General features: G+C 39.8%; 1 protein-coding gene across 5 annotated transcripts in view; it reads left to right on the top strand.

Moving 5' to 3' along the window:
* LOC107517402 (protein shisa-6) overlaps positions 1-27,639 on the top strand; it is a 597,831-nt gene that overhangs the window by 296,757 nt on the left and 273,435 nt on the right. For 4 of the 5 annotated variants that reach the window (XM_016158078.2, XM_016158077.2, XM_016158079.2 and 1 more), the window contains exons 3-11: positions 392-550; positions 1,630-1,760; positions 5,742-5,953; positions 7,556-7,789; positions 15,356-15,523; positions 17,214-17,330; positions 18,718-18,868; positions 21,561-21,675; positions 26,344-26,412. In XM_016158078.2, the coding sequence (XP_016013564.2) occupies positions 392-550; positions 1,630-1,760; positions 5,742-5,953; positions 7,556-7,789; positions 15,356-15,523; positions 17,214-17,330; positions 18,718-18,868; positions 21,561-21,675; positions 26,344-26,412 (1,356 nt within the window). The remainder of the gene's footprint in view (positions 1-391; positions 551-1,629; positions 1,761-5,741; positions 5,954-7,555; positions 7,790-15,355; positions 15,524-17,213; positions 17,331-18,717; positions 18,869-21,560; positions 21,676-26,343; positions 26,413-27,639) is intronic. The other variant, XM_036223917.1, reaches the window with a different exon arrangement.

The raw sequence follows: 27,639 nt of genomic DNA, 5'->3' as shown, positions 1-27,639 counted from the left end.
TTTGTCAAGTGGGGAGCCTGCTGACATTGGGATTCGAGCAAGGGTTAGGTAGTCACATGAATATTTTTTGTCCATTGTATTTCTGCGTTGACAGAAAGACTTGACAGAAGTCAAAGTTCTTAAACTCATCTTAAGAATATTGGTGAAGGTTTAAGCCTTGAATAATTGTGAATGATTAATTCTGTGTGCATGAATTCATAACCATTTTGTCTGGGGAGAGGATCTGTACTTTTCATTGACTATTAAGCAGTCTATTGTCCAACAAAAGTTAAGAATGCCTGAACTAGATGGAGCTTTCCACCTTTTTCTTTTAAATTGTGATGCTATTTGTGGAAACACCCAGAGTTAAGTTATTTCCAATGTTTCAGGAGATTTGTTGTGTCTTTTTCAGCTTAGATTCCACCGATAAATCAGTCATCTATGCCATTGAATCTGCAGTGATCCAATGGAGCCACCAAGTGCAAGTGGTACTCAAGAGAGAGTCTTCCCAGCCACTCCTACAAGGGGACAATCCTACCCCTAAGGTGGAGTTGGAGTTCTGGAAGAGGAGGTAGGCATGTGTTTAAACCCTAGGGAGTACATAGATGTCTAACAGAGGATAACAACCTGGGATACCAGCCATTGAGTCTGGTCCTACCACCAGGTGTTTCTCATCGTTCCTAGAGCAGATAGCTCAGTGTCATTTGGGTGGGTACAGTTTCCCTATGTTCTGGGAGATGAGCACTTTCCCTAGGGTTCCGTAGTTGCTCCTCCTCTCTTGGGCGGCAGTCAGTACATCTTCTGACATTTTTCAAAGATTCTTTCGACTACATGTAAAATTAATTAACTCTCTTTCATATATTTTTTATACTCGTCTACTCCCTTCTCCTTGGACAGTCAAGGCTATTTACACATACTTTTTGTAAGGATCTGGAGAAAAATAGAGGTTTTGACAGCTGGATGCAGAATGGACTCTCTAAGTTCCAAGCCTGTCATTAGTAGGGCTAAAAAGCCCATCACGCTTTGTGTTCCAGCTCCAGAGTTTCAGAAAGACCTAATTAATGCTCCTACTGATTCTCCCTTCACCTCCCTACTTTCTTGTTCCTATTTATCATCATGCTGATTAATCTTTTACTCAAAAGGAGAATGACAGATATTTGAGGCAGATGTCCCTGTCTTTGCATTGAGTGGAGAGTATCCATGTCACATGACCAAGAATGGCAGTAGGGCTCCTGCCCTGTTTGTGCCACCATGCTGAAATGCCTCATCCTCTTACCTGATTTCTGACCATTCCGCTGACCTACTGTGGGGCCTTCTCCAGCAGTCTCGCTCTGACACCTCTTTTACCCCACTCCAATCCTTACAATAAGAGCTAATGACCTCCAACTACCAAGTTTTTGAGCCACCAGATGGTCACAGCAGTTTTTCTTGCTATCACCTCCTGGAGCTGCCCCTTTGAACCATGTCTCCTACATGGGCTTTTGCCCTTACTGTTCTGGGAACAGATGCCTTGGCTATTTGGTCTGGAGCTGGCCTCTGTGAGGGAACTCTGAGACAGGGCTCCTCTTGTCTATCTGAGGGTGTGTCACCACACTGTGCCTTGAGTTTCCTGATGTTCACCTGTATTCACCTTTTTCTCTGGTGTTGCAGGTCTGAGGATCTGGAATACATTTATAATCAACTAAGAACGATAAAAGTGAGAGGCATGGTGGGACTCCTGGACAAGCTTCAGAGCAGCTACTTTCCAGCTTTCCAAGCCATGTTCAGAGATGTTGCAGCAGGTGAGGAACAGCAAGAACAAGCAGCTATCCTGTGCTCTCTTTGCATTTCCACTGCTTTGTGACCTAGGGAAAGTCACCTAACCTCTCTAAGCTTTAGTGTATACTATGGTTATAGTACATGCACTCCCTAATTACTTCCCTAGGCTGCTGAGATATAATATAAATGTATGCATTTTACTGACCGTACCATACTATACAAGTGCTTGTTGTTATCTCTCACCCCTGGAATTTAGGTCCCTTTGCCCCTGGCTCCTTAAGAAGTCTCTTCCATTTATAGCCCAATTTTGCCTTTTCTATTCCTACTGTCAGATGAGACTGCAATTTCCTGGCCATCTGAGCACCAGACAAGATCGGCCCTTGTCAAAATTGCAAAGCCAGCAAAGTCTATAATTAGCAGTAGGTAAATTTTTTCAGGGCTCCCTCTTCCCTCACCAGTGTACTTTGCTTCTTTCCTTTATCTTTTCAGACCTCCTCCTAGCTCTTTAGTATTATAGGTCAGAATGTGTTTTTAAAGGTATTTGCAATTTCCTGTGATTTACGCTTAATCCAGGCAGTGATTTTCAAACACTTTTTTCTCTATTGGAATTCTTTCTTTAAATACAATCTATGGTGTAAGTCTAAAATATAAAATTAATCAAGGTATATTTGCTCTGTTAAAGAGAAGAGTGTCCTGTGTCTTTAGCCCATTGGTTGATCCCTTGTCCTACCTTCTCCTCCTAATGGTGTGGGGTTTGAAAGCCACTCAAATACAAGAATAAAAGCTTCAGTGGTGTAGTTTCTGACATGTGCTATATAACAGAGAAGAACTGGCCTAAGTAGCTAGTCTTTGAGGTCTTTCAGGGTCCTAAAATCTTATCACAGAGTCTACTCTGCCAGTACATAATAGAACACGGTCCTTCTTGAGGCCCCAGTTTATTGCTTCACCAGGAGTTTGTTTATCCCAGAGGAAATAACTGTTGTTCCCAATTTATAGTTCAATAAAAATTGTACAAGTGTCTAATAAAGGGGTATGTATATCACTATTGGTATGAGAGATGATTGTAAAAGACATATGGATAGGTATATTTAAAAATGTGTTAAATAGTAACTATTTTTGGCAAGCGATACCAGTTTTCCATTTATGGTAGTGATCTGAAGTTTTCATTTTATATGATTTTATTTAAATTAAAATGAGAGTTAGTTCAGAGAAAAGTATTAAATAATACTATAGGTTGTATGCCAACATGACAGATATCTAAAGGAAATATGTAAATGGCTACAATTTGGGACTCTGAAATAAAGCATGTATTAAAAGTATATTTATGAGTTGGTTTTTTAGATATTTTTTACATTAATAGATTAATAGACTATGATCATTCACATTGATTACGTGTTCTAAAAGAGTTGTTTTCCCATGCCAGCTTCAAAAAGTTGTTTGCAATAGAGTATATGACGGCAATGAAATGAAATTAGAAGAAAAAAAAATCAAAGTAATTATAATAATCCCAGATAAACACAACTGTACAAATAGAAATCCTTGAAATATATAACAATTCTGATAATGGAAGCAACACTTTGATTAGAAGAGTTAGGTAGAGATTTGGTCAGAAATTTTGGTGGGATCTTGGAAGAATAAAAATATTTTAGAGACTGGCAATTAATTTTCTCACTTCTCATTTAATTTCAGAGAATCTTTCTTATATTATCCTCTATAGATATACTATGTACATTATTCATATGAGTCACAATCAGGGTTTTTCATTGACCCACTGACAGACTAGAGAGAGGGAAAGGAAAATAAATATTTCTAGATTTGTAGGTATGGATTAGGAAAGAGTGAGAAATAAAGGAGGAGGTTAAAAGAATGTAAGAAAATGTATGGGAATGAAATGGTTTCAAGTGGAATTGGTCGGACGATGAAGAACCTTGAAAGACAGGAAGCAACAGTATCTTGGAGGGGGAAACAACAAGGGCAATATAGACTAATCAGGGAGTTTTCATCTCTGGCCAGTAGGGGTCAAGATTGACATAGTATAACCTGGTTGCCCATCGTGATTTTTGTAGTTGGATATGTATGGAAGAGAAGTCAAAGTCCAGTGATGCTTTGGAGCAGAGTTGAATTGGCTTGTAATTTTTCATGAGAGCACACTGTATGCAAATCTTTTCAACTCCTCCTCTCCAACTCTCAGTGAAGTCCAGTTGGTAGCTTGAAACCAGATATGATGGGAATATTGGTAGTAAGTACACCACAGAAATCAATGAATGCTATGAGTAAAGTCTTTTGTCCCAGAACAACCTTTTTTAAAAACTTTCCTGGACATCACTGTACAACTGCCCATTTATATTTACAGTTTTAAAAGGTGTGAGCCTAACTTTGTTCTTCTTTCTTCATTTGCCTTCCAAGCCAAGTTGATTGCATCCTGGACTGGATGAGCCAACCCTCGAATATTATGCTCTTAAAATCAGTGGAGTGTTTATTTGCATGATTAAAGGAGGTTTTAGCCTAAAAAAAAAGGATAAAGAAAAAGTTCCTCTGACTTGATGGTCTCAGCCTCTTTTCTCATGGCACCTGTGAAAGCTAGAGCACATTAAAATGGCTGTTGAATTCTGATATCCCCTATCCCCACACAACGGTTTGATACTCCCAGCTCACTCATTTAAGAATTACTGCTTTAATCAATTTACCATGTTATTTGACTTTCAAAAATTCAATTCACATATTATCCAAAACTCCATTTGATATATAAAGTACAAATGTATACACCACAAACTCTTATGTGAAGTGAGTCTCACAACCATCAATCCAGGGACTCAACATAATAAACTTGGAACAATATTGCTTTTGTTCAGCTAGGCGGAGCTGGCCAATTCACAGAAAGACCTGAGGCAAGTTGCTTAGGTCTTAATTTCTTCATTTATAAAGTAGGAATAATAAAGCTACTTTGCAGAGTTTTCTATGAGATAGTATATGTTTAGTAAGTAGAATGAATGTCTGGCATAGTAAAACTGTTTACTAAATAGTGTATGTTTTGAGCTTCCTTTAGAATGAGTGCAGAATTTCATCCACATAATATAACCTAATGCCATCTGCTCTCATATGATAGTGCCTGATGATCTGCTTAGGAAAGAACCAGCCTTTATAAACACTCCCTTTCAGTTTAGTTTATTCAGTGGACTTGTACGTTCTTTTTAAGTTGCTATGCAGGATTAATACTCAATGCTACTGGTTTTCCTACTTTTCCCTCTCAGTCACCATAAGATCACTGGTGAAAGTCACCTCTCTTTTCTTGGGTGTATTTAAAAGAAATGGTAGAAGATTTTCCTGACTTTGAAAACCAATAGAACTTGCCATCATCAGTCTGTGACTTATCTTCCAGAAGAATTCAATGAGATTCTTCATTAGCAAATATTTATTAGAGACATTACCATTTACGGAACACCTGCTTTAGTTTGTCACTGTGCTAGTTATGTATGAAGATTCTATTTGTGCTACTTTCAGACCTTCATGAGAACTCATTAGTTACTCTCCAGCCTATTTTTGAGGTTCAGAGAGGTTAAATGTGCCCAAAGTCTTACAACTGTTAAGTGTCTGGGTAGGCATTTGAAGCCAGATCTTTCAGATTCTAAAATCTATTCTCTGTCATATATTTTGTGTTGCCTCAAGAGACACCAGACACCAAGGAATCAGCAAATAATTAATAAGTATATTCCAAACACAGATGCTCGACTGGGGCTGGGAGGGCCAGGAAGAAGTCCAGATACAGGAATGCTATGAGAGAGGCTCCTCAGACCATTATCCTCACTGTCCAGGACCCTTCAGATTTCAGTGTTTCCTCATAAGAGCTGCAAGTTTATGGGGATCAGCCTTCCTTCTGCTCTCTCAGTTTAGGGAGAAATTGTAACCATTGCTTTGCAGATCCTTTTCTTGCCAGACACCAGGGCTCCAACTCAGTGGGTATGTGCCCTAAGAAGGGTAGAGTGACTGTCTTCCATTCCTTCCAGCTCTGGCAGAGGCACAAGACATCCACATGCACCTGATGCCACTCTACCACCATCTAGAAACCCTAGAGGGCATGGAGTTTCCAGAGGTGAAGCCATGGCTGCGACCTCTGCTCCACGTGGTCTGTCTGATTTGGGCCTCGTGCAAGTCCTACCGCTCTCCAGGGCGGCTCACTGTGCTGCTCCAGGAGATCTGCAATCTTCTCATCCAGCAGGTTGGCTGCCCCAGAATTCTGAATGACCTATCCCTAGGGGCTGGTTGACACTGAGTAAAGTGTGCATTTTTTCAGGGCATGGGAATAATTATCATCCAAAGGGTTCTCCCAGTTGATTTATTTTACTAATCACAAGCCAGAAATACACAAAGACGTTTTCAGTAGTACTGGAATACATGGAAAGCCCCGTCTTCCTTTCCTCTCTGCCCCAAACCCGGGGTTCAATGAAGGGTTGGGGTGGTGAATTTCAATCTTTTTAATGATCTGGGCTGACAAGCTGGTATTAAGTCAGAGGTGAAACCTAACAGTTAAGAATACTGCCTCTAGAGTCAAACGTCCCTGTGCCAAATCCTGCATCGCCTCTCATTAGTTGTGTGTACCTGGCAAGTCACTTATCTGCTCTGTGTCTCACTTTTCTCCTTTGTGCAATGGTAAAAAGAAGAGGACCATCTCACAGGGTAGCTGGGTGATTGTGAGGCTCCTATGCAGTCATGCATGGCAAGGCGTACAGCGTGCCCTGTGCCGCTAAGAACTCGGTGCCCATGAGCTACAGATCAGCTTCTTGGATCACACACTTTATGCTCTCCCTTCTTAGGGAAGCCTATAGATCAACCAGGGCAGCATAAACCTTGAAGAGTGTGACTGTGAAAAGAACTGGAGGCCTTAAAGAGATTTGGATGACCTCCCAAATTGGCTCTCCCCCCCCCAAGGAGCTGTGACCCTGAAGAAACAATAAACAAGTTCAAAGAGTAACTAATAATATCTATGGAGCACATTGCAGGCTCCAATTGTTGTGACATTCATGATCATGGTCATTTTCAGGTGAACCCTGTGGGCAGCGAGAGCCTTATTTAGATGATGATGATGATGATTTTAAAATGTGGGCTAAGGCTCAGAAAGATTAACTAAGTTGCTTGAAGTTACCCAACCTAGGATTTGAAGCAAAGTTATTGACTACTAAATCAGTGCTCTTCCATCACTCCATGTTTGTCAGCCAAGACTCTTTTGGCTGAAAATAAAAGAAAACTCAACCAAAACTAGTAGCAACAAGGAGAAAACTATTGGCTTGGGTGCCTTGAAAGTCTATAATAAGACTAGCTTCAACCTGGACTTACCAATTAAGGCTCACATAATGTCATCAGGACTCAGTTAATTCTTGTCCTCCCTGTGGTGGTGAAAATGGCTGTCTAACAGCTTCAGCTTCACAGTTCTCCAGCTTTAAGTCTCTAGGAGACAGGAAAATAATTATGGTCCACAGAAATCTTGCACTCAAATTATTTTACTGTAGAAAGTCATTAAGTCAGAAAAGAAACCTGGGAAAGAACACCTTTCCCATCCCCAGCTAGCCCAACAAAAGATTCATGGTGTTTCCTCATCTCTGATTGGTCACTTCTCTATCCCTAAGCCAATCATTAACTATTTGGCTTGAGCCCAGGTCCCAGTCCTCCTGTGGAGCTGGGCATGGAGTCGGATGTTTCCTATAATATGCTTCTGAAAAATATGACCTGGGCAATTATTCATTTCAGAGTTTATTTTGACAAAGTTGTGAGATGCTTTGCACTCACAACCAAGCTTAGTGACACTATTGTGTTTGCATTCCAGGCTTCTGATTATCTCGGCCCAGAAGACCTCATGAGAAGTGAGGTAGAAGAAAGTCAGAGAAAACTTCAAGTGGTCATGGACACCCTGAACTTCTTCAAGCAGGTTTTTCAGGACAGAAGGGAGAATCTTCACACTTACTTCAAAGAGGACCAGGAAGTCAAGGAATGGGATTTTCAGTCTTCTTTGGTCTTTGTGCGATTGGATGGCTTCCTGAGACGATTGCACATGGTGCAGGTGAGTGTGTTCATTCACCTCAGGCTCCCAGCTCCATGCTGGAGTACACAGATCAGAGATCCAAAAAGTGAAATAGGAAAATGACCAACACAACATGGTGGCCAACCCTCCTTTGGTTGGAGAACGCATAATAAGATTCAATAAATATTTGTATTGATCATTTGTATTGATTATCGTGCAATGGTGGGTCTATTAGAATTTTAAGAAATTCTGATCATAGACTCATTTAGGAAGAAGGCTCAAGGAATCAGTCAACTAATTCAAACTAATTGGTTTTTAAATTGCCCATAACTTTAAACTTTGTTTTAAATAAACTCTTGCTAGAAAATCTGATATGCGAAATGCAAGTGAGCTGATCTGTATACAGCTGGCCATTTGCACAAAGCTACTGCTTTAAACTTATCCTTCTATGCTGCCTCACCCTGAAGGTAGCTCCAAAAACTGTAAGACTAACTGAATCTCCATGCAAAAGGAATGTGACTTTTGTTCAAATTATGTCTTTTTCCCAATTATTTAAAAGTTAATATAAATATTAGACAAGGACCAGGGTGAGGAGACACGAAACTTTTAAAAATTGTTTTTGTCTTCAACATTTAATATGGCTAACAGGTCTTTTTTGCACTGTAAAATACTATATTACTGATCGAACTTTGCAGGGGGAGGGCATAGGGCACAATAAGGTGAAATGCATACTTATTTTGAAACTTTTTAAAGAAATTCAGGGTCAAGTTCAAGATGAGGAAAGTAGCCAAGGAGACTGAGAAGGAATTAAAATCATGTTTTTAGCTATAATTAGCAGAGATTTGAGATAATGAGAGAGGATATGTTAAGAAGAGGCTATGATGAGTGGCACAAACTATGGGATTATAAGGACAAAAATATGAGATTGAATCTATTCCTTTCAGTTCAAAAACATTGATCCAGCAGCACCACTTACCAGGCTCTGAGCTATACACTAGGGATTCAATGATGTCTCAAATAATGGCTTACCTATAAGAAGCCAGTAGCCAGAGCAAAAGAGAAGATAGACAGACTAGTGGAGGAGACCCAGGGATGGAAAGAAACAGAATCAGGAAATTTCAGTGAAATATATTAAAAGCCATGATACAAACAAAATTGGTGTGTTATTGGAAACAAGAAAGAGGACTCTAACACAGAAGGACTCTGAGAGAATAGGAAGCGTGAGAAGTAAATTTAGAAACTGGAGTAGGAATTCACCAGGGAAAGATGAGAAAAGGTGTAGAGACAGAAAATATATAAGCTAAAAAGCCAGAAGCTAGAACTTATGAAAAGTGCACCTTAAATCCTTCATCAGGATCATGGAGAGTATAAATAATTGATATCTGTTTTTTCCTAAATGCCTTCTTTATCTGCAATCATTTCCATTTCAGTCTCTCCTCCCTTCTTCTCTACTCTCTTTCTCTCATGTTGTTTAGCCAAGGTGACAGACTTCCAGCTCCAACCTGCCCCAGACCTGACTCACCAGGGTGCCATTACCACCTACCTTGCAGGCTCCTCAGTCCTACAGAGGTCTCTGGGAGTGGAAGTGGAGCACAGCTCAGAAATAACTGTGGGGCTAGGGCCTCTGGCCCTATGCACACATGCTAATGATGTCACTTTGGATATAGACAACTATTCTAACATTAGGGTACCTAATCTGAGGGATATATTCAGTAAATATATGCAGCCATGGCCACCAGTCTCCTCAGAGTCATTTACCTTCACAATAGTCAGCTCTCAGGCTGCTTTTTCTTTCTGACTCAAAGGCACAGACTCATGAAAAGCAGTTGCCCCAGTTTAATTAGAGGATGACTTGAATGTCACCACACTCTGTCTTCACTTTGCTCTTAGGCCAAACTCCGCTTTTTCTTTTCTCTACTGCTTTTCTTTTTTCCTTTTTCCTCTTCCTTCCCTTTCTACTTGTCTCCCTTCCCCTTCTCTGTGTCAAGCTTTTTGTTTGTTTGTTTGTTTCCTTTTAACTCTTTGTTCATCTTGAATATCCATGATTTTTCTTTTTCCTGTGGCTGCTCTTTACCCCTGTCCTAGTAGTTGTTCCCCTCTCTTGGGAGCAATTGTTTGCTCAGCCTCATCCCCCACCTCTTCCTACTCAGCTCAGTGCAGCAAGACATGGGACTATTGATTGTTTCCAAGCAGATTTCATGTACCCAGCCCTTTAGTTAACATTCTGTGTATCTCTGTGATCGATGTCTGTTTGAAATGGGATTAACCTACTTCTCTCCAGCAAGAAATTAGCATGAACCTAGCCTTATTCATCTTGCTGTTCTAATAAGGTATGTGGCCACTGAGATGTGGGTAGGTGCAATTAATAAATTCATGAAGCTGAGTTAATAAAATTACATCAGTGCATTTACCCTCTACATGCTCACACCCAGGGTTATTCTGTGAAAGGCTAGTTTTTAATCTCCATAGTCCTCTCGAATTTTTTTCCTTTCTGATTCGTGTTGCTTTTTTCTTTTTTTTTCTTTTTCTTTTTTTTTCCACAAGAAAGTTTTATTGTGCAGACGACTCATCCCCCTCGGGTGCCTGTTAAAATGATGGGGAAGGGGTACAGGGGTGCAGTATGGTGCTGAGCATTTTTAGCAGATCTGCAGCCTGTGGAGTAATTGCATTCTCAAGATACCATCTTTCTCCTCCTCCTCCTCCTCCTCACCATGATACAGCTAATCTCTTAGAAAGATAACCCTTGAGCAGGGGAAGGTAAAATAATAGAAAAATAAAGAACTAACATATTTCAAGTGCCTATCTCATGCCAGAATCTGCACCCTTACAACCATCATAAGAGATAGGTATCAATACCCTTAGTGTAACAAATGAGCAGTTAAATATTGCATATCAATTGCCCAGCAATGACATGGCTCTGAGAGATTTAGCTTGGATTTGTACCCAAAGGCAAATGGTTCCAAGTAGCATCTTTCTACCAAACTTAAATACCTCCCCAGGGGGTTCTACAGGTATGCTTTCCTCCCTCCCTCCATTCTGAGGGAGGTACACTCTATTTTGCCTTTGCAGACTCTGTTCTTACCACATGATTTCTAGGCCTTTTTCTAAAAAAGTCATTTGGGTGAAACTGTAATTCACATTCCATGAAAGGGAAATATTTGACTTTACAGCTTACTAAGGAAATCCCAAAAGTATATAAAATCTTTGCAATTTGAATGAATTGTCAAAAATCGAAGAGGAAAAGAATCTTTCAGCTACCTCTTGATTCCTTCCCTCACCCTGCCTTCCTGTTGAATGCTCCAGCTCACACACACAAACACACACATACACACTGTATACACACAGTACATACTACACACATACAGTACACACAATCCACACATTATACTCACACACCATGCACACATCACATACACACCACACAAATACCACACATACAATACATAACACACACATTATACGGCTCATACAACATACATACGCTGTACATACACATATCACATACATCACACATGTACCGCACACATGCACACACATCTCATTCCCCACACACACTATACACACCCCAGACTCCAGACAGGATACACACAACACATATGCATCTCCACACACCCCACACACAGCTCACATACATGTATACCTCATACCATGTACATACACATGCCGTACACACAGAGTTCATTTTTGTGCCATAATATTGTAGATGCTGCAGATCTCCTTTTTATGTTTCTGCCTGCTGCCTTTTCCCTCCAAACAATGCAGTAAGTAAGTAGCTTGAAAAGAGCCCTCATTTCTTTCATTATAAAATTTCTGTAAAGCTGTGATTCACTTGGAGGCAAAATGATTTCCTGCTGAGGTTTTATGCGAGGTGATTAGCAGGGAGATAGGTAATAAGCTGACCTAATATACACCACGTTTCCCTTGCTCTTTCTGCCATCTCCAGTCACTCCACCACCTCTTTTCATCCAGGCCTAATTGGGCAGGCTTCCCTTTCAGTCCTGCCTGAGCATGTGCTCACGTAGGAGACCATTAGCTGCATAAGGTTGGCCGCTGTTGTCCGGTAAACAGTCTTTTTCCCAATGACCTTTTGAGATTTTCATCTATGAATGTGTGCTTTGTGCTCTCCCTTAATGAGTTCTGAAGGCATTTCTTTTAAGGTGGGCAGTATGACCTTTCTTTCAAGAACAGGCTTGTATTTGTGGGGCTTGCCATTACCCCCAAGTTTGATTCTCCACTTCAGGGGCCATAGCACAAACGAAAGCCCCTCCTACCTCCCCATTAACAGTTGCATGGTTTTTCATAAGAATAGGACCCAGTCAGTCTAGTCAACTGCCTGGAACCCATGCTCTTTGTGCTATCTGGAAGGGAGCACTGTATATCAATCATTACATGTCTCTTATCCATAATCTGATCCAATGACACCAGAGTGATGTTAATTATAATGGCTACCATTTATTCAATCCTACCAAGGCACTTTTCATGTAACTTAGTAACCCCATGGCAAGTCAGGTATCAATGAATCCATTTGCAGGTCAGGGAAGTGAGGCTTAGAAAAGTTGTGTCTTGCTTTAAGCTACATAGCTAGTAACTGACAGACCAATGTTGTGTGATCCCATTGTTTTTGCTCCTATGCTGGGCTCTTTCCACATGCTACATATACTACCTCTCAAGATGACATTTTCAGCCTGTGTGTGGCATAATGAATTTCACATGTTTACAACTGTGACGAATAAAAATGGACATTTAAAAATATTATTTAAACCTCATATTGGTTTAAATTGTCTTTTGTCTGTTTTGTCAGACTTCTAAATAAACAATAAGAAGAGCTACCTTGAAATATTTTAAGGATCAAAGATATAGTCATGGTTGTTATGATAAATCTATTCCTACAGTTGCAAGACAATTTCCCATCAGGTTCAGGAATCTTATCCACAATACTGATGTCAAACTTCTACTAAAATCTATGCAGAGTTAGAAAGCTCACTCCCTCTCTTAGCAGTTCATTCTATAGTTGGACATTTCTAGGCATTAGATGGTTTTGTTTTAAGTGGAACCACATAAAATTATCATTTTTGTAGATCAAATGGCCAAATATAAGAAATTTTATAATTTCAACCTAGAAGTTGATGCCAAATCTACTTCTTTGTCCTGTTTGCTCCTACGTCTTACTTCTGCCCTCAAAGTAGGACCATGCAAGTTTCTACCTTGCACTTAACCAAAGCTCTTCACACAGTTTGGCCTTGCTTGGTAATCCACCTGTCTAATTTTTCTTATTTTCTCAATTTCTCCTGAGTCCATGATTCCTAGATTCTTTACCACCCTGTCACCTTCTCCTAGAGGTTTTGTAGCTAAGTAGAAGGTCGAAGATCATATATTTATTTATTCAACCAATATTTCTCATCATCTGGGACTCTCTCAGGGACTGAAGATACAGTGGTAACTCTGGGGCATTTACAACCTGCTGAGAAAGATGGATATAAAATAAATAAATAATATAATATAATGCCATATAGTATATTATGATTCCAGAGCATGGTAAGAACTCTTAAGCAAGCTTAAGCAGGTCAAGAGAAGAGAGAATTCAGGGGTATTGTGGAGTGGAGGTTGGGGACACTTTTAATAGTGAAATAAAAAAGATCTAAGACCTTGAATTGGACCCTTAATAAATGTATTTTCCATCATGTGTTTGTTAAATTAAAGCAATGTAAATATCCGTTGTTTTCAGTAATTAGAATTTCTCCAAAACTGGGACGATTAAATAAATATGTATCTTAAACCTCTGGTTTACCTGTTAGATTGGAGATAAAACACCTTCTAGTGGCCACCCAAGATCATGCTTCAAATATTCTTGAGAAATAAAATAGTGTAATAAAATTGTCATCTAATTTTCTGATGTAATCAAATATATCAAGATGTATCTGTCTTTTAATATGGTTAGAGAGTATTTCCTAAATATTAAAATTGGCATCCATGGAATTATGAAAAATGGCTAACTAGGTGACACTCCACAGCACAAATACATTTCTCCTATAACACTGCTAACAACTAAGCACTTTTTAATTTTAATTTAATTACTATTTAAGTTCATTTCATTTAAGTCTAATTCATTTCTGTTTTTTTTTTTCTCAGTGTATAAAGTTGAGCATGTTTTAAAATAAAGACTGTTTTATTTTCTACCATTGGTGTCAAGACCCCCTGCTTTGGGTGTATGTCTTTCTTTCCTTGGTTTGTTCTTTCCTCTTCTCTCCTTTCCTACTCCAGCTACTTGCTGACAGCCATGTTTGAACAAGGCTGAGCAATAAAAGGTTGTTAGATGGCTGCCAAGGCTGCATGGCTGCCCTCCTGCAATGTGGGGAAAGTCAGCTACTTCTCATCACTTCCTCCCAATGCCACCGTTGCTGCTACTGAACTTGGTTTCCCAGAAAGAGAAAGGAATCAGGCAACTTTCAACTAGTCTGATGGGTCGACACATAATAGTCACCACTGGGCAGTGGAAATTTCCTGGAGTGGAACCAGGACCTGCTAGGTTTTCAACATCACTACATAGTGTTCCCTCTTCTTTCCCTTCAAACTTCCTTAGGATAGAAGACCCCATCTTAGGGATCCACACCAAATGTTTGCCAAAATCACGCAGAGGTAACTGTCATCTTCCTCTTTCCTATTGAAGAAGTATGCACACAGACTGAAAGTTGTAATGGGAAGAATGCTTTGATGTGGAAGTTTGTGATTTTAGGCCAATATTCATGAGAGAGAAATACTATGATCTGCCATGTTAGGTGTGTTCTGGAGGCCCCTGTTTTATCAGAGGTGAAGTGGCTTCCATGGACTCAGGAGGGGCTTCTCCCCAAGGCTCTGGTTGTGTTGTCTACCTGTCACTTAATTCTGAGCACAACTGGAACACTGCTATATCAACAACAGAAACAGTATTACATATTTACTGTGTATTTACTGCATGCCAGTCACTGGCCTAAATCCTAAGCCTACATTATTGACTTATTTACCTGTCACTTTATTATACAGACGAAGAAACTCAACATGCAGATATCAAGTAATTGCCCACTGCCACCCAGCTGGCCACATGCTAGACTGTGCTGCATATGCTTGTCAAGAGCACCCAACAGATTTATTTCCTTGGCAGTAGTTGCTCAGAATTTTGGTGTCACCCTCTGGGCTTGTCTTTAGGACTAGAGGATCCACTTTCCTGTCAATATCTGTAAGATAGCTACTATTCTAGAGGTAGATAACATGGTCAATTTGAAATTGATTTTTTTAAATTGATAGTATAGTCACCAATCATGTAAATAATATTGTTATTAATATGCTTTATTATTTATTAAAAAGCACTGAAAGAGGCTAAAGTATAATTTTGATCTTTTTTGTGCGAATTTTATTTATCTGTACTTTCTCTTTACTTCATTACTGAGTTTAAGCAATATTTATTTATACCAACCCAATCTCATAAGGTTACAACACAAATCAGGCTTCACATTTTCCTAAGCAACCACCACCCCCATATGATTTCCAGCTCTTTCCATACTAATTTGAGAATGATCTGCTGTTATCATCATCATTATTATTTTAACTCTTTGTGAATTGTCCCTATAGGATCTTCTGAAAACAATCTTGGATTTTCACAAACTGGAAAAGCTTGAGTTTAGTGGCATCAGAGGGAATGCCCTGAGTCAGCAGGTCCAGAAAATGTATGATGAATTTCAAGAGATGCACAGGATCTTCTCAGAGTTCTCCTATGACTGCCTGGACCCCCAAGACATGGTAGGGCTTGAGAGGGCTAACTTGCAAGTTTTGTCTTTTTATCAGATGCCTATGAGGTCTGCATATGACTTTCTTTTTCCCTATACATTTCCTTTAGCTCTGTGGTCCAAGTGGTTTTATGAAGGAAGACCCACTCCTAATTATTCTTTATGTCAAGAGAAAGATTAGGGAGGGCCTTTTACAACTGCTGACTGCTCAGGATTAATGACACCCAAGGTTTCAGAGATGCTGAGATGGATGTGGAATGATGGTGGAGGGTGTGGCCACTCTGCAGCTTCCAAAACTTTAAGCTTCGAGTAGACTGTTACATGAAGGCCAGGCATACCTGGGCAGAATTTTATTAGTGGCTTGGGGATAGGGCAGCTAAGCGAAGTAATAGCCTATTTTTTCTGATCTGACTCTGGTTTCCAAGGGAGTACTCAAGATCAGGGAAAGGCCAAAGATGCATTTTTCATGATTTGGACACAAGAGCTGATGTCTCATCCATAGCCCAAAAAAGCTGAGACCTGTGAGTGCAAGCCCACAGGAGACCAAAAGAAGAAAAAGGGCCAGACTAAAACAAGGAATAGAGTTCCCTGAGAAGAAAATGGCTAATTACTGAAAAAAGAATTTTAAGAGCATATAAGGGGAAAGGAGAAATAAATTAGAGCAGAAATCTGCTTTGAGCACCTTCAAATGTCTAGGGAGATCTAAGCAAACCCAGGGAGATGTTGCTTTCTTAAAAATTCCATTTGTCAAAAGTAGGAAAAAAGGATGGGCTACAAAGCGGATCCATTCCATGTATTTGCTACTGTATGATAAAACAAAACAAATAAAATAAAATCCAATGCACAGGGAAACATACTATAATGTTAATGTGATTAGGTTTGAGAAGTAAAACTATATTATGTTTTTTTATTTTTTGTTGTCTTTTTATAAGTATATGTATTACTATTGTAAAACAATAATAATAAATAATAATAATTCCACAAATTAGAGATTTGAGTTAAAATTTCTCTGATAATTGCTACATTCTAAGTAGGAGAACACACTCTGGGTGTCAGGTGGAATACAATAATTGGGATATATACTAAAAAAAAAATTCATTGTTTATCTGAAGTTGAAATTTAAATGCATATACTGTATTTTTATTTGCTAAATTTGGCAACCATAGGAGCAATGACTAGCTGCTGTCTTAACCAATTAAAACGTACTTAGAAGAAATGATGTATATTAGTTTAATTAGCTTACTTTTCTCCTAATGGCTAGATTAATTTGGTTACACTGAAAAATAGGATTTTGGTCTGGAGGAGGAAGAAAAGTAGATGATAATGATGGAGATGCCCCATTATTGGGGCTGTTGCTGTTGAGGTGGCTTTCAGGGTGGTATGAGTTGGCACTGTGGGTGATGGAGAAGGGACATCGGAGAATGGCAGAGGGGGCACAGAGAAGGAGGTAAAACGGTGCCAACCTCACAATTTGACTCACTCTACTGTTTGGCCTAGAGTGTCTAGGGGGGAAAAAAAGCTACAATAATCAGGTAACTATCTACAAGGATAAAAACTAAGTCATGCCAAGGTGGATTTTGGAAAGTGAAAATAAATACTTGGTATAACTGATTCAAGTGCAAGTGTTAGTAATAAAGGGAGGGCATAGTAGGGCTGTCTTTCAGAAAATCATGTTTTTCTATGTCTACGTGATGTCTCTTCAGGAATTTGAAAATGATGTCTCTAAATTTAACCAGAGAGTAGCAGATCTCGACCGAAGACTGGGGACTATCTTTATTCAAGCCTTTGATGATGTACCTGATTTGGAGCATGCCTTTAAGGTTTGTACAAGTTGAGTGGGAGCCACTCCTGTGATCAGTTCTCCCTTTTCCCTCATCCAAGGAGGATAAGGATACTCTTCTAACTGTTCTGTTCTTCCAGATATTAATTGTTCTTATTAGTGTGATAGAAAGGTATTGTGAGTGTCCTAGAACAAGGGAGTGTGTATCATTGGCTACTCAAGTTGGTTACTAATGCTTTTCTGAAAATAGGATGTAAAAATACTTTTCAAAAGAGTTTTTGCTGGAATATATTCCTTAGACCGTACCCATTAAAAGTGAAGAAGTCTATTGCAGTCACCATCCTGAAATTGTGGTTCTATAATACCATGGCTATTTAACAACTGCTGTCAGGTTGATTCAAACTGATGGAAACCACCTACCAGGTAACTGATTATAGGATTCAAGTACAAGTAATTAGAATAAGAAGACTTGTGCCCTTTCCCCGTATTGCCCAAATCAGATGGTACAAGAATATGGAAAAGGTTTAGTACAATGAATAGATAAATGGCTGCATAAATGAGAATTCTGAGTCATGAGATATGAAGACTTATAGAGCATAATAGATCATCTAAAAACTACGAAGAGACTTAATCTGTGAAGCCTGAAGTGGTGGAACTAGAACTAATCAGTAGAAATTACAAGGAGACAAATTTGGGCTCAATAGAAGAAAGACATCTCTGTCGATGCCATTTAAAGATGAAGTGAACTTCCTTGAGAAATAGTTAAGTTTCTAGTCACTGAAAATCTCCAAATATGAACTGGAATCCATGCTATTCTAGAATATTGGGTAATCCAAATTGCCAGGCCTCATTAGCCATAGATGAGAGAGAGAGATAATGACCTTTAATAAATACCTGCTATTTCATAATTCACATAGGAAGACTATTAGGATTTCTGTCTCCAACCATTTGATTCCAGAAATTAATTCAAGAGTTAGTTCTCTCTGACACTTTTTTCTACTCCACTCTCAAATTTTAGCCTTTCAAATTCTCCCCAGCACCTAGCCCACTTAGCTTCTTTTTTTCTTCTCTATCACCATCCTTCTCTGTTTGAGGTTTTTTTTTAATGGTCTTTTAAATGTAGATCAGCTTAACCTTTCTGATATATTTATGTTTTCTCTGTTTTACCCTTTATCCAGATTCTTACATCCACAAGAATCTGATATGTAATTCAGCAGACAGAAATCCTCCTTTAGAAGCAAAGGAGAAAGGGGGCAGATTATAAATACCTACCTATTAATAATTATCGATCCAGTTGCACAATAACAATTTTTTGACCTTCTTACATTGATAGATGTATGAAAGAAAATCCAAGAAACAAGATTTGTGTAACCTTGGAAATGCTGAATTGATTACTTGTTCCTCTTCTTTCTCCACCTCTTCTACAGCTTTTAGACATAGCAGGAAGCCTCCTCGAAAGGCCACTGATAGCACGGGATACATCTGATAAGTACCTGGTGCTCATCAAAATGTTCAACAAAGACCTGGATACAGTGAGGATAATCTATAGTCAGCATGTCCAGGAGGAGGAAGAATTTGGTAGGCTGGCTGCCAGGGGATTTGGATGGTAGAGTTCTGCTTCTGGGATGGGTGAAACTCACTGCTCATGTATTTGTTAAATGTTTACTATGAATCTATGACATTCTCCAAGAAAAGCAACAACGACCTTTTTGCCCGATATTCCAGACCATCTTGGATGATTGTAGAGTTTGCTGAACTGTGAATTTCCCTGTGTCTGGGGCTGAGATTGGCAGGATAACCCAGAGCAGTGAAGTCTTGACTGCCTCCGGTCGACTGAGATCTTAGCATAATGTATGAGTTGATCCTTGATCATTTTGCCACACTGATTAAGTTTCAACATACCTCAATTCCACAGTAGATTTTTAGGTGCCTGAAAAAAAGTTTCTAATCCCTTTCAATGCCATAGCAACCATGCTTCTGTAGGGAAGAACCATCAGGAACCTAACAAAGGGTGGTACCAAACCACAATGCGATGTCTCCAGTTTTACTGCAATTCTTAGATGCCTTGTCTTATCTGTTTGAAAATCAAACATAAGTTCAATTTAGCTTTACAAACGTATCTTGAGTCTGCTATATGTAGGACATATTTGTGGGAATGATATGCAGAGGCAGGCCAGGGTAAGGGATAAACTAATTAATAATAAAAAGTGGTTTTTCAAGGAACATACCAGGTAGGAACAGTTACATAGCAGAATAGTAGTCTCCAGCTTGAATTATAATGAACTATAACAAAACAAGATGAACTGACTGGGATACTCCAAGGAGAGCTTGTGGAGTAGGTGACCTTGAGCCAAGCCCTGAAAGGTGGGGAGAATGACAGCCAGGGAGAAGAGGAAAAGACTTCTAAAGAAGTGAAGACAGTTGATTATGCAGAAGGTACCAGTTAGAACTTCCTGTAGCCAAACAAGATGTATAGAGGGAGATTAGGTCAGTCATGGAGTTTGGGGCCAGATTGTGAAGTGCTCTGAGTGCCATATTAAGGAATCTGGAATTCATTATTCAAGCAATAGGAAATTTTCCAAGGTCTTTAAGTGATGAAGTAGCAGTACCACTGTGTGTCTAAAAAGCAGATTTCATACTGAAGTCATTAAAAATTGCTTCCACTTAGGAAGTCATTCCCAGAAAATCAGTTGGCCTGTTTTATGTGGGACCATACTCATGATATATTCCAGTCAGATACAGAATTTTAAAACTCAAATACCTTCAGAGGCCATATTAGTTTTCTATGGTTGCATAACAAATTATTGCAACACTGGGTGTGATACCGCTCTTAGTGGCTTATCCAACACTTACCTTTTAGCTCACAGTTTTGTAGGTCAGTGGGCTAGTTTGGTGTCCCTTTGCTCTCCGCTCAGAGTATAAGGCTGAAATCGAGAGTTGGCTAGGCTGACTTCTCATCTGGAGGCTCTGGGGCGGGCAGGGGGGGGGGGCAGTGGGGAGGCCAGGGGAATCTACTTCCAAGTTCATTTTTTGTGATATAGGAGTGAAGTCTCCATTTCCTTGTCGGCTATCAGCTGAAGTCCACTCAGTGTCTAGAAGCCATGCCCATTCATTTCCAGGCAGGAAAGCTATGTAGCTGCCTCCATTATCAAGCCAGTGATGGCATATTGTATTCTTCTCATGCTTCAGATCCCTTACTTCTCCTTCTGCCACCAACTAGAGAAAACATTCTACTTTAAAAGGGCTCATCTGATTAAGACAGGTCTACCTAAGATCATCTAACTTTTGCCATATAACATAATATCATTACAGGAGTGATATTTCATTATATTCAGTTTCCACTCATACCTGAAAAAGAGAGAATTATGCAAGCGTGAAGGTCAGTTGGCATTATCTTAGAATTTTGTCTACCATAGATCTGAGCTTAGCTTAAGACCTCAGGAAGTGATAGAGTCCATAGTAAGTTAAAGGAAGAGACCACTATTCCAATCCAGTTGCTGGTTAGAAGTGGCAGCTGATTTTTTGCCAGACCTTCTAATTTTGCCAAGAAAGCTGGAAACTGATTATTTAAAACCAAATCTCATTATTGTTAAATTTTGACAACTAATTATAAGCAAACAAACAAATTGTATGGGCCAAAGTAAAAATATCCAAACTGTGTTAACTCTGGCAAAGTGCTTCATAATCCACATGGCCTGTTTCATTCATAATCTTATTGAATTATCACAGAAACCATGAAAGTTAAGCAGGGAAGATATTATTCCCATTTTATAGATGAAAAAAATGAGGCCCAGAAAGATTTAGTTGTCTATTTAAGACAGTGTTTTTCAACCTTGACTATACAATTAGCATCATCTTGAGAGCTTTAAAAAAATACAAATGACTGAGCCCCCTCAAGGCCAATTAAATCAGGATGCTGAGAGCAGGGCCCAAGCATCAGTATATTTAAAGAGCCCCCAGGTGATTCTGACATGCAGCCAGGTTGAAAGTCACCGGTGTGAAGTCAGAAAACCAGAGTGGCAGAGCTGAGCTGGGACCCCTATCCTCTGACCCTGTTCATGTTCTCCCCAAGGTCACTCACTCTTTCTTACTCCTTATCAGAATACAGTGGTTTCCCAGGAACTCCCCATCTCAATGTAAGTACAGGGTGACTTCCACATATGGAGATAGAAGAAGCAAAAAGTGGAGTAGCGGACAGGAAGTGTTTCTGGGGCAGAGCGGGGCTGAGGGGCTAGGGCCTCACTTCATAGTAGCTGTGCTGTGTCCCCAGGGTTCTCCTTGGTGCACAAGAACATGCCTTCTGTGGCTGGGGGTCTCCGCTGGGCGCAGAACCTGAGGCACCGCATCCAGGGTCCCTTTGCCAACTTCAGATGCATCACACATCTGTGAGTATCTTGTTCCTAAAAAGTCAGGTTCATCTTAGGCTTCTGCTCCTGGTCTGGATTTTGACTGTTGTAGAAATGCAACTCATTTACCTAAGGCATGAAAATCATCCTTTTTCTTTTCATTTCCAGCAATTATCTAGTGTCTTGGTCCATTTGAGGTAGTGTAACAAAATACCATAGACTGGATGGCTTATAAACATTAGAAATTTATTTCTCACAGTTCTGGAGGGTGAGAAGTCCAAGATCAAGGTGCCAGCAGATTCAGCTTTAGATGAGAGCCCACTTTCTGGTCCATAGACAGCCATTTTCTCACTTTGTCCTCTCACGCCAGAAAGAACAATAGAGCCCTTTGGGGGTCTCCTTTTATGAGAGCACTAATGCCATTCATAAGGACTCTTCCTTCCCAGAGGTCCCATCTCCTTATACCATAACATTGGGGATTAGGCTTCAACAAATGAAAATCGGGGAAGTAATACAAACATTCAGTCCATAGCAACCAGATACCTCTTGGTCAAATAGTAATGAGATCAATACATTTGGGCTGACTAGTAGGGCCCTTGGTGTTAAATGAATCTTGATGGAAAATAGGCTGTCTCCCTTTTCTCCATGAAATTTATTTCTGGAGAAAAATACGTCAGAGTTTTCAAGCTCTGTGGAGTTCTACATGTTTCTCTCTGACACAATGTCTCTCTGCTACTGAGACTTCTGGGAAATAATGGAACCCAGTGTTTCCTAAAGCATGGTTTGAGGGTCTTATGTATTAGAATATCTTGGGAGCCTTAAAATCAGATTCCTAGACCTCACCCTTCATCTAATAAATTCGAATCTGGGGGTGAGGGGTACTTGTTAATCTGCTCCCTTTGCAAGTTCCCCCTGTGATTCTGACAGTGACCAGGTTTGGCCTATCTCATGGCTCACAGCTGATTCTGAAAACCAAGCTAGTTGGAGGTATCTTGGGGGCTGGAAGAGAGAGAGAAGAGCTGTTTGCAATATCATATTTGGGATGCTGCCTAGGGAAAGGCAGTCTTTCTCTGATCCCTCTTTCTAAAACTGACTATGTTGAAAGTACTTGGCTTTTGCAAATACAAAAGAGGACTTGAATTTTGGACATTAGTGTCACAGGTTCTTCAGAGCTATAAAGGGCCTTAGGGATTCTCTGGCCCAGGTGGCAAGACAGAACACTTTTATACATGAAAAGGTGCTCACATCACTAATTGTCAGGAAAGTGCAAATCAAAACCACAATGAAATATCACCTCACACCTGCTACAATGGCTATCATCAACAAGACAAGAAAAAACAAGTGTTGGTAAAAATGTGGAGAAAGAGTACTGTCTTGTACTCTATTGGTGGGATTGTAAATTGGTGCAGCCACCTTGGAAAACAGTACAGAGGTTCCTCAAAAAATTAAAAATAAAACTATCATAAGATCCAGCAATTCCACTTCTGTGTATGTATCTGAAGGAAGTGAAATCACTACATTGAACAGAGATCTGTACTCCATGTTCATAGCCGCATTATTTTTTTAACATTACCTAAGACATGGAAACAACCAAAGTGTTCATTGATAGATGAGTGGATAAACAAAATGGTATATACAATGGAATATTATTCAGCCATAAAAAGAAAGAAAATTCTGCCATTTTCAATATGGATAGACCTCGAGGGCATTATACTAAGTGAAATGAATAAGACAGAGAAAGACAAAAACTATATAATCTAACATATACGTAGAATGTGAAAAAAAAAAAACCTCATAGGACAAGATCAGATTTGTGGTTATCTGGTTATCAGAGATAGGGTGTGCTCAGGGGAGAAATGGAGGAAGGTTTTCGAAAGACAGACTTGCAGTTATAAGATAAATAAATACTGTAGACATAATGTACAGCATAATGTCTGTAGTTAACACTAACGTGTTATATTTGAAATTTAAGTGAGTAGATCCTAAAAGTTCTCATCACAAGGAAAAAGACTTTTTTTTCTTTTCTCTATCTGTATTTATATGAGATGATGAATGTTAACTAAATTAATTGCAGTCATCATTTCACAATATATGTAAGTCAAGTCATTATGCTGTATACCTTAAACTTATACAGTGTTGTATGTCAATTATATCTCAATAAAACTAGGAAAGAAATGTTTAAATGATTAAACACTTTCAGAGGCTAGAAAGATGATTCAAGACTACCAGGATGGGGTCTAAAGGGAGCATCCACTACAGAATCCAATGTTGCCAAGCAACATTTTCAATGCGAAAAACGCTAAAAATCTAGATTTTTATGTAAAACACCTAACTTTAAAATTAGCAAGTATTCCACTTTTTCTCAGACTTCTCACAGATCAAACACACATACCAGTGGGCAATCCATTTGCAGCCCCTGCTCTGATCTGAGCAAATGCTTTATTTTGCAGATGAAAAAACTGAGCCAAACAAAAGTTAGGTGACATGCCTAAAGTCCTAGAAAAGGCTAAGGAAAAAACTGAAAGTTTGATTCTCAGAGCTTCTAACCCAGACCACTTCCCAGAGATTTCCCTGCTATAAGAAGTTTGGCTGGGGGTACATCTCAAATATGTTCCCCAACGTGGAAGGGAGAAGATATATAAGTGGGGTAAGGGTGGCTGGGCTGCTTCTAGGTATGTGGACTACAGTAGCTGTCATAATTTCTGTTCCCTGGAAGCAGACTCAGAGACTTGTGTACAGGAATTTATCGGGATGCTATTGGGAACAGCTTATGTGAGAGAGTCAGGGGATGGGATGGGCAGAGGGAAAAGTTGCGTTGCAGTATAATTGCAGGGAGGCTTCAGCCCATCCTCTGGAGAACTCTGGCCCTTCTGGGTACTCCAACATCAGTTAGCCTGTGAATATGGGCTGTCTGGGGGAGGGGCATAACCTTGAGATAGGTTGCTCTTTTTGGCTGAGGTTGTCCCCAAAAAGAGAGGCGGCCCTGATTCACTAGCAGCTAACATTCCTAGCCAAAGCTGGGTTAAGGGTGGGGGGGGGGGTTCTGAGAGGGGATCTGACTGGCACCCCATTGTGTTCTCTACAATTCCCATGGAAATTTTCCTTTGTTTTAAAACTGAATTCAAAATTGTATTATGCCCTATAATATATATTTATTGGTTATTAAAAATGCTGTAGATTCTTCACCATGAAATGAAGTAGAATCTGCAGGGAGTTTAACAGCACTTATTCTTCTGACCTCTCGGATCTTCTAAATGACTGCCACAGGCGTAGTGTGCGAAGTCACTGTCTCCTCTGTGTGTGTCCTGTGGCCTTGAGTCGGCTCTGACTCTTGCTCCTGGTGACTCTGTGAATGAGTGATGTCCACAATGTCCTCAACAGCTCTGCTCAGCTCCTGTAGACTCATGCCTATGGCTTCTTTTGTGGAGTAAATGCATCTCACATTTGGTCTTCTTCTTTCCTGCTGCCTTCTGTTTTTCCCAACATTATTATCTTTCTCTCTTCTAATCTCATTCTTTTCCAGATATGAAGATGAGATCAGGGCTATGAGGCTTGTGGAAATCCCACAGCTCATGAGGGGAAGTCTGGGCATGAACCTACCTGCCTGGTCTGAAAACCTTTCCATTCTCCTGGCTGCCTCTCAGAAGTATCTGCTCATTCACCATGAATAAGAACTGAGCGACTGGAAATCCAGTGCTTTCTCTGCAGGCTTGCAGGCTTACATTGAAAGCTCAGGGGATCTTGTGAAGAAACCTTGTGTTGGTTTAAAGAGCAAATGGATTTTAAAGTATCTTTGCAATAAGCTGCCTCATTTTTCTAGCAGAACAAACAAAAACAGACCCAACAACGCAGGGTGAAGGATTCTGAAAATCACAGATATTTTGCCAATTTTCCCAGGAATTGGACTTTCATTTTATGTTGTAAAGGAGTGTTAAACTAGGGAAGTAACTAGGGAAGTACATGTGGCTAACCAGTGCCTTGGGCCAGACTCTGCTCACATTCCCCTATGATCCTCATCATTCCTGTGGAAGCCTATGAGAGTATCTGTGTTTGTGAACATGTGCATGTATGTGTGTGTGCATGTGTGTGTGTGCATGTGTGTGTATTGTGTGTTTACATGTTTGGAGACATGAGATGTTGGAGGGAACCTCATGTAAACATGTTAGTGAGTAATGAGTAATAAGGCTCCTCATAACATGTCCTAGTTGAGATATATATATATAAACAATGTGTGTGTGGTATGTGTGTATATATATAAAACATTGTTTTATATATAATGTTATGTACCTTTTATAATGTTATAATGTATAATGTCATACATAATATTTTCTTATATACAGAAAACTATGGAACCCAGAATTTTTCTTTCATGTCTTAATTTCTCTTTTATTCAGAGTTTTGAAGGACTTCATTTACCTGTGCATGACTGGCTGCGCTAGGGTGAAGGGGTTGATGGTGCCTTGGCGGGTAATGTTCCACCATTCCTGTTACCTGTGGGGCTTTCTGCATTTCAGGAAGTGCAGATGCCCTCTAGTGGCCCATGGAAGATGTTCAGGAAGAAAAATGCAGGCTCGTTTTTGATATTTGGAAACCAGCCCAAGAAGTTACTCAACCTCTTCTCTGTAGGCTGCAGTTTGTTACTCAGGTCATAATTTTGACTTCTAACCTTCTAATTCGATGCCATTTTTTTCTTTTTTGTATGGATAGTTGCATGGAATCTCCCGAAGGAAAGCGAATGATACAAAAATATGAAGACATGCTCTCATTACTGGAAAAGTAAGCAGCTCAGGGATCATATTGTTTTGCAAATTGCATAGCCCCCACAATGTCTTTTGTAGTTCTGAATTTGAGCAGATTCCACAGTGGCTGTGAAATGTTACTCTGCGTTTTTATAACCATGTTATCTGTGAATACAGTGCTTCTGGGTTACAAATGCAGTGTCTCTGGGGAATGCAGCTTTATTCTAGAAACAGACACTTTTCCAGTGTGGTTTTGTTAGAAGCATGAACTAGGCAGAGCTAGAAGTGGGGCACTCCTCATGGCATTCTGAGATCAGTGTCATGGAAAATTGTAGCAGCTGCTCACTAAGCAGAAAGCAACAGTTCATATGGCACAAAGAGAAAATAATTTTTAAAAATATTTCTTGTATCCTTTTATGGAGAAGGCATAAGAATGAAAATTTCACATGGGTTTATAGTTGTCTCTGCTGTAAAGCTGTGGTAAGTCTTGGTGATGCAAGGTCTAGTGCCCACACTGCCCACAGTGTTACCAAATCCGATAATGTTACCGCATCCCCTGGATGGACAGTATTTCAGTGTTTCCTATCACCTCCTTAACATGACATGAAAAGCCTTCTCTGGCCTTATCTTTCCTCTCCAGCCTCAACTTTTGCCCCCTTTTGCCTCAGGCAGTCCCAGTACATAGTTGTCTGTTTCTCACCTCTACCCTTTGGCCACATTGTTGCTTTTGCCAAGAGCATTCATTTCCCTTTTGCTGCCCAACAACTTCCCAGCCTCTGAAACTCAAGTCAAATGTCACTTTGGCCCCTGTTCCACAAATCCTTCCTGGCATTCTCCTTATTGCCCTCATCCACTCACCCACCCACGCCTGCCACCAGATGCTTAATGTCTTGTGTGTTTCTCATGGGTTGTGCTTACTTTATTCTCTGTTTAGCTCTGGTCCCACCTGAACTTAACATGAAGAGTTTAGTCAACATTTTATTCCCCAAGCCCAGTACATGGTAGATGTTCAGTCAGGACACAATGACTGAATGGCAGTTGTCTGTGAGCTATGTGAAGATTAACATGAGAGCAAATCTTACCCAATAGCTTTTTCCAGTGATTACATAGACTAATCACAACTTCTCTTACCACTCAAAGTGATCACATGGAGTCTCTTTTCCTACTCTCCTGATTTAAGCCTCTTTAAAAATGAGGGCTTACCTGCAGGAGCTGTCATGCCTGACTGAGTCAATGACTTTTACCTAAGAATATATTCCGGTAT

This window comes from Rousettus aegyptiacus, unplaced genomic scaffold (assembly GCF_014176215.1).
Source record: "Rousettus aegyptiacus isolate mRouAeg1 unplaced genomic scaffold, mRouAeg1.p scaffold_m13_p_6, whole genome shotgun sequence".
Taxonomy (NCBI): Eukaryota; Metazoa; Chordata; class Mammalia; order Chiroptera; family Pteropodidae; genus Rousettus; species Rousettus aegyptiacus.
Note: the sequence above shows the minus strand (reverse complement) of the source record. Positions and strands in the feature narration are given on the sequence as shown.